This window comes from Arvicola amphibius, chromosome 12 (assembly GCF_903992535.2).
Source record: "Arvicola amphibius chromosome 12, mArvAmp1.2, whole genome shotgun sequence".
Classification (NCBI taxonomy): domain Eukaryota; kingdom Metazoa; phylum Chordata; class Mammalia; order Rodentia; family Cricetidae; genus Arvicola; species Arvicola amphibius.
The window spans coordinates 163,844,555-163,852,198 of record NC_052058.2 but is presented as its reverse complement, the minus strand read 5'-3'; the positions used below and the strand labels follow the sequence as shown (position 1 = coordinate 163,852,198).

The window sequence follows — 7,644 nt, the reverse complement described above, 5'->3', positions numbered from 1 at the left end:
GGAACAGGACACAAATGTAAGACTAGGCCTGCTTCTACTTCATTTTTCTCTTCCCGACAAACAGTGACAGTCCGGTGTAAAATGGTTCTAAGTTTCAAGACACAAGTAGCCAATAGGTTACACAAGAACACACATCACCAGATACCACGACAGCACAAATCACCACCAGGTGCTCCTGTCAAGTCTGGCTGCTCCTGCCAGGTCCAGGGCCCAAATATGGCAAGTCCCAGAAAGATGGCCCTCTAAGGTTAGCCTGCTTCTCCACACTTCACAGCCAAAGGCCCAAATGGAAAGAAGGAGCTATCTCTCATAGCCTGCAAAACTCGGTTGTAGGGAGGGGAGGGGGCCATGGCTGGGACCATAGCCACGGGAAGATAGAGGGCCCAAAGGCAGACTGGACCCAAACCCACGTTCCAGTAGCTTCAAATGGTTGTGCTTCAGTTCTGGGAATGGAGCTGATCTTCATGGAGTCAAATACAGCTATAAGCAAAATACAGCTAGGGAGGGGTGGAATTTAGCTAATGTTCTGTGTGCTGCCCCTCCCCAGTGACCCAGACCTTCAGAGGATCCCCCGGGTTCTTTTTACAGCCACAGAGCATCAGCTGTGACTACCCCATGTCAGACTGGCAAGTATCAAGGAGATGCCATCTCCTTCCTTCAGAGGGCGGAGCTGGAAGAGTCCCTGCATAACAGGACAGGTACTTGTGGGATCTATGCTAGCTAAGAGGTGATGAGTGGTTTTGATCTCAGTCCTTGACAGCCACCAGGAGAGGTGAACTTTGGACCCATGGGTAGGGCCAAAGGATTTTTTTTTTTTTTAATGGAATTGGCTTTTTCCTATTTGGGAGTTGGAGGATGGGTTGGTAGGTATATTAGACATGGTTAGGAGTTGGAACCAGAGCAAGACTAACTAGACTTGAACACCTGATTCCGTCTTGATAAGTGACAGCCAGTTCCACACTCAGCTCAGAACACACACTCTGGAGTGGCTGCTGAGGCCAGGGATACCTGGACCTGCTGTGAGCTCCAGCAGTACCAGCCAGAGCTTAGTCACATGGGAGCCCCGTTGGAGAGTCTTAAAGGGTGCCACGAGAATCGGGGAAAGCCAGTACCCTGTAACCCTGTTCAGAGCAACCAACCGCAGCCCCCTCACTCAAGGGGACAGCACACACCTCTGCGGCTGGCTTCACACCTTCAAACACCTTCTGTTCTCTTCTGTCTTCTCTGGGACCCAGCCACACCTACCTTTCTGTAAGGCTCACTCTGCTCTCTCCCTGAAACCTCCCTCCCCAGGGCACAGTCTCCCTCCCCATTCTCTGTACTTTTAAATTCCTAGTCTTTGTCTTTTCTCACTGATTGTGACCTTGTTAGGAAACAAGGTAGGTTTCATCTGTAGCACAGGGCTTGGTAGCCATTTCTAAATGACCCATCCTTGTGGGAGAAGAGGGCCGTTACTGAGCTGGGGGAGGTAAGGTGTGCCTCTGGTTGCTGAAAGGTCTCGGTTTTAGAGGACAGTGGTCTGTTCATCTAGGACAAAATGAAATGCTGGTTTGCCCCGTTAGCTCAGAATTTCTTGAAGACCTGGTCAACAGCTTTCCATACAAACACATTCAGATCTCCCTGCCGTATCTTAGGAACCTTAGGGAATGTCTGCTTCTCGTCCCTCTGATGCCGTGGGAGGACAGGGATACTCTCGACCATCCCTGCAGAGAAGGGAGCTGAGAAGATCTGGCCGGGCCCTTGGTCAGAGGTGCCTCTGTTGGGCACAAGCCATGACCCAGACCCTCGTGTGGTCCCTAGATTTGATTAAGTGTGGCTCCTTCCCATTCTGCTTCCCGCTGCACTCCTGCAGACGGCCTTGGGGCTCGCCTGCCTCCCCAGCTCCTCAGTCACCTCTGCATCCTCCTACCTTCTAGAAACCTGCTTTCTGTGCCATCGCTGCCACCGTGTCCCTGTGTTGCTCTGTGCCTAGCACACCCCGTCCCGGGGTCCCCCTGCCTCACCCCTACTTTCTTTCCCATTCTGTCTTGCCGCTCCATCAGGGCCAGGGAAGAACACTGCCTGTCCCAGAGGGGTTTGTCACCTCAGGCCCTGTTCTTTGTTGTTCCTGGTTGCCTGCCATTGTTTTCCTTCCTCCTGATCTTGATCCTTAGCCTCTCCCAGTCTTACAGCATCGTGTACCAGAACCTGATCCTGGCTTCCACCCTGCAGGTGATCAGCTACCCTTCTGTGCCCGGGGACCTAATTTGTCACTCAAGGTGACTTCTGACCTTCATTATTCTTCTTGTGGCATCTTGTCTTTCCCTTGCCCCAAACAGCAAGGATGTGAAAGCCCACGTCTACTTTAGTCTGCTGGTCCTTGGCTCCCTGGTTGGCATCCTCGAGGGATGGAGAAGCGGCCCTGAGGTAGAGGGTAGAGAGCAGTGAGCAGACAGGAGACATGAGCCTGGCTCAAAGCCTCAGCCCCCCTCTGAGTCCAAGCAGCAGACAAATGGGTCCAAAGCAGGAGGCTATTTTTTCCTTTTTCTTTTTTTTCTTTTTTTTTTCTTTTTTTTGGCAACAGCTCCTAACTAAGGTGGCGGAGGCACAGCTAGTAGTATTGACAGAAGTCACGGGGTGGACCCCAAGTGGCAGAGGCAGTGTCTCCATCAGGCCCTTGCCTCCAAGGGGGACAGGTCAGAGTCCCTGACTTTGAGTGCTTTAAAGGCTGGAAGTGGCACAGAGGAGGAGGAGGTGGTGTGGGAAGGGACGGAGAAGGAGGTGGCAAAGGCCAGCGCTGAGCAGCCGCCTCGTGGCATCACAGCTTGGCACCCTTGGAAGGCTCTGAGGACTGCCGCACGTCTGTCCACTCCTGCATGGTGTTCTGCAGGGCCTGCGTCTTCTCCTTGTCCACTTGGACGTAGTCTACCTTCTCGTCCGAGGTGACAGATGAGGTGGATGGCTGAGGGGACAAAAACGACAGACTTCGGGTTACCCATCAGGCTGGTACTGTGAATGGCCTCAAGGTCTCGTCTGTACTCAATGTGAGCTTCACAGTGCAATCTCATGTTGGAGGCACGAGGCCTGCTGGCACCTGCTGCCCAGGTTTCAGGGTAACCCCACCCACCACACCTGGGCCCAGCCGCTGGTTCAGGCCTTGGCTCATGCCTCCATCCATCTTCCTTTGAAAGGAAAAGGGCTGTGTTCCCACAGAAAGGGATAAGCGCCCGGCCTTAGAGCTCTCACAACATGCGGAGGGCAACTGTGTTGAAGGGGGCTTCCTTCTCACTGTCTGGGCTGAAAGCCGCTCTTGGCGAGGCTTTCCTGGGCCCTGAAGTCCCTTCCAATGGTGCAGTGTCTTCTGCATCAGGGCTCTTGGCCTCATCCAAACAGGTTTTTAAAGGGGAGGGAGACAGGATCTCCATGTCTTGGATTGTTCCCTGAATCCTCTGTAATCCTGAGCACTCTGTGTGGGTGTATTCCCACGGCAAGGAGATGGGCAGACTGAGGGAACTGGTGCCCTGCACCCCCAGTTAAGGTGCCATGAGTCATAGGAAATGTCCCTTGCATGGGTCTCCTAATCCCCAACCTCCAGTTACCTTGCGGTGAGGGCTCGGGGAGCCGGGCTGGAAGTCCAGTGCTAGGTAATCCACACTGCCGGTGCTCTTCTTCGGAGCTGGGCTGCTGGTGCCACTGGGAACAGGGGATGCAGACACTGGGTTTTGCTGTGACGGAGAGGAAAATTGGGTAAGTTCAACAGCCCACACCGTCACTTGAAAACTTATCGGGGCAAGAGCTCCTGAGTCCACTGAGCCGTGCATGATGACTTTGCATAGTCTCGTTTAAGTCTTCGTGACAGTCTGGGAGGTGGATATCACTACTGTCGAAATCACTAAAGGCTAAAAACCTAGATTCAGGAAGGACAGCAAGTCAACCACACTGCCACAGCTGGTGTGGGATGAGAGCCGGGGATTTTTTTTCTTTAAAAGATTGATTTTCTTTTTTTGTGCATTGATATTTTGCCTGCATGTATGTCTGTGTGAGGGGGTCAGATCCCTTGGAATTAGAGTTAGTTACCCTGAGCCATCCCTCCAGCCCCCAGGGATGTTTTTCTGACTACCCATGTACCTGGCTGCCTCTCTTTAGAGAGACTCGGGGCGATGCTTAGGTGTGCTGCCTCCCCCGGAAGGCCCAGCCTCAGTTTGCAGGTCCCTGATAAGCAACTTTGTCCCCCATGTGGTGATGCAGAGTTTCCTGTCACATCCAGCCAAGCAGCAGGCACCCTCTGCTCTTCTCCACAGGGACCTGAGCAAGGTCTGACTGCAGTAAGGAGTGACAGTCCCATTTTAATGACTGATCTGTCCCGAATCTCCACAGCCTCGGAGCTGTGCCCCTTTTCAGGGACCTCAGAGAGGGACCGTTGTATCGTGTGTGTGTGTGTGTGTCTACGTGTCTACTACTGCCACCACCACGGAGACGTATACACCTGCATGTCTCTCCAAGGGCACTGACCATGCTATCACCTGAATTACAGTAGCGAGAGGCAGGGCCACCGATGGTTTTTAAGAGACAGATCTCCTTGGAGACAAAACTGCATCTTCCTTAAGGTGGATAATGACCCCTTGTTTGACATTCACACATCCAGGAAGGGTCTGCAGGGGGGGAGGCTAAGGCTATCCTGTGCAAGGCAGCCATGTCCTGAGGCGGGGCAGGGAGCGCCCGAGGACTCACCATAGGGACGTAGTTCTCCTCGCTGTCTCCCGAGTCTGTGCTGGTGATGCTTTGTGTGGAGATGGGGCGGCAGTACTGGGAGGAGCTGGAGTTGAAGGAGTGGCTGTGGGGCAGAGAACAGAGTGAACCCCAAGAGTCACACTTGTTACCTAGACCTGGGCCGCCAGAGCTCTAATACAGGGAAACTTAAAGCCGTTTCTCCTTCAGAGACGAGGAAAACAATTCCTAATAGAGCGAGACAGATTAATAAAGCAGAAGATGATTGGCATCTGGGAAGACCCACCCTAAATGTGTGGGGTATCAGCCAAATAGGCTGGGGCTGGATGGAACAAAAGCAGCAGCCAGGACAGGCATGCCTTCTGACTGCCATGCCCTTCTCCTTAATATGTTTCTGCCTTGCTACAGGCCTTAAATGAGCCAGATGACCACAGATTGTTTACACCACATTTTGTGAGAAAGACCAGAAACTGAAGAAAACCCTTGCCCTGATTCAGCATTAGCATCAAAACCCCCGTGTCCTGACCCCCCCTATAGCTATCACTCAGTATTGATGAAGCTCCTGCTTCTATGGACACTTACTTGATCCTGGACCAAGACTTGGTGACAGGTGACTTGAAGGGGAGCTCATCGATGACAGCATTGTTTCTCAGGTCAAGGGGCGTTGGCTTTGCTGTGGTAGCAACAGAGTTCAGGGATGAGTGACTGTGCTAAGTAGACACGTTTTGCATAACACAAGCACGTTTACGAAGGCCACCAGTTTTATACAGGGGATTTGGTTTTAGGACTCCCATAGATAGATACGCAAGTCCATGTCTGTCTTCACATTCTCTAAAGCTCGAGTCCTTTCCATTGTATCTACTGTAGGCAGACTTTCAGGATCCAAAATGGACTCATGGATATGACAACAGATTCTCCCCAGGTTTGTGACTTTGTATAAAATCAAATTGTATCCAGAATAGACACAGTCACAGTGACAAGACAGTCATAGGGATAACTACAAAATCAGACTGTAGCCAGAACAGAGACAGCCACAGTGACAGCTACTGTTGATTTTAGACAGTTACAAAGATCACACTGGAGAAAAAAGTAAACAGCACAATAAGCCTCAGCATCACAAGTTCAGAGTCCGTGTGGGCTAGACCCATGGGCAGCATCTCTGCCCAACTTCCCTCCTCTTCCCTTTGAGTCCCTGCTGCTCAGCTAGGGCCAGCAGAAATCTAGTTTGGACATTTTCCTGATCTCCATGCCGGTCATGGGTCCGTTGCCACAGCACACCTGTGGTAGACCATGTGACATGCCCTAGATGCTTTCCTTTGAAACAAATCCCAAGTCTGAATCTGTATTATCTGCACACAGTCACGCCCACTACATCCAGTAGATGCCTAGTCTCTTTAAGCCAGTGCTTTCCAGACACAGATTTGGGGAAAGAGTAGGCTCACCTTTCCGGTCGGGCTTGAGGTTGCGATTGACAGGGGGTGGCTGGATCTCACTTCCTCGGCTGGGGCCTCGATGGATAGGAAGGGCAGTGGATGGGTAGCCAAGTGGGTCAAAGTGATGGGGCCCTGGGCTCATGGGGATGTAGACACTTTGGGAATTGTCCCCTGCTCGTTCCATAGCCAGCAGGGTAGAAGAACCTGGGTTCATGGGCACGTAGTTGTCGTCAGAGCTGGTACTGTCTGATCGGCCCACGATAGTCTTCCCTGGCTGGAAAACAAAACAGGAAAAGACCTACTTGTAAGTAGTGAAAAGGTGAGACTCTGTACAAGCTGAGCTGTTCCAGTTTGTTGGTTGGCTACCTGTTGAAGCTACACTGGAGACCTTGCGAAGACGAAATAAGGAGAGTGGGAACTGAGGTGAGCTGAGCTCTACAAGTTCGTTCTTGCTTTCAGGACCTCTTAGGAGCCATCTATAATTTCTGATAAGATTTAAGTACAAAACTCTGGATACTCAAGCTTATGGGTTGGGGCTAGGAATATTCAAGTTCCAGACGCCTAGCTAGTTCAGGCCGGAAATAGCTCAGGATTCACCACAGGTGAGTCAGTCTAGACCCTGGCCAGGATTCAGTGGACCTGAGCTCACCCTGGACACCTAGGTCATAGCAGGTTGCAGGTGGAGCAAGTCCCCAGACCTGTGTACACAGTGCAGCAGCCCTAACGACAGCCACCCTCCCACTCTCACCCCATCACGCGACAGCACATCTGCCCGCACTGATCTTCCCTGGCTTTGCAGCTGGCTAAGCCCTGGTCGGCTTGCTTCCAACCTGGACAGCTTTGGTCAACCCATTCCAGAGGCAGCCTGGGGATCCTCACGGAAGCTGCCATCACTTCTGCTATGTCCCTGCTCGGCATGCCAGCTGGCGCGCGGGGCTGTTGCCTCAGAGGAAGGACCCTCTATCTACTCTGGCCTGTGCCCGCTCCATTGCGTTCCAGGTATGTCTCAGGATCAGAGGGAGGGTACCATTCTCATTTGGCAGTAGACACCTTCCTAGGCAGTAGACACCTTCCTAGGATGTTGGACTTTACAAGTAGGCAGAGCCATCATTCTTTGGGTGATGTGCTTTTAGTTACATGGGATGTGGCTGCTTCTCTAGTCTGACTGACCCAATGGGCCCTGATCAAATCCCACCCCCGGGAAAGGGTGAATATGCTCACTCACAGAGTCGGTAGACCAGCTGGCGCTCTCCCCACTTCGTGTTGGGTACTCATAGGTCTCACAGGAAGAAGCTGTGAGGAAGGAAGGAAGATGGTTATACTCACACTGTTCCCCATGTTGACTCCCCTGTCCCTGTCCAGTGTGGCCGTTCTCTTGCTATTCCCGGAGGTACTGCTGTGTCTTCGAGGGACAGGGTGTTGCCTGCCACTCGCCCCTCTTGCCCATAGATTCTGCTCAAGTCTCAGATCTGTTGCAGTGTGGGTGCCTGCAGAGGGCCTCCTG

General features: G+C 52.4%; 1 protein-coding gene across 1 annotated transcript in view; it reads right to left on the bottom strand.

Moving 5' to 3' along the window:
- Positions 1-1,871: 1,871 nt before the first annotated feature.
- Gab2 (GRB2 associated binding protein 2) overlaps positions 1,872-7,644 on the bottom strand; it is a 139,463-nt gene continuing 133,690 nt past the window's right edge. The window contains exons 5-10 of the mRNA XM_038313706.1: positions 7,366-7,433; positions 6,150-6,414; positions 5,290-5,380; positions 4,711-4,813; positions 3,579-3,704; positions 1,872-2,941 (exon numbers count right to left, since the gene is read on the bottom strand). Coding sequence (XP_038169634.1) covers positions 2,798-2,941; positions 3,579-3,704; positions 4,711-4,813; positions 5,290-5,380; positions 6,150-6,414; positions 7,366-7,433 — 797 coding nt within the window. The 3' untranslated portion in view covers positions 1,872-2,797. The remainder of the gene's footprint in view (positions 2,942-3,578; positions 3,705-4,710; positions 4,814-5,289; positions 5,381-6,149; positions 6,415-7,365; positions 7,434-7,644) is intronic.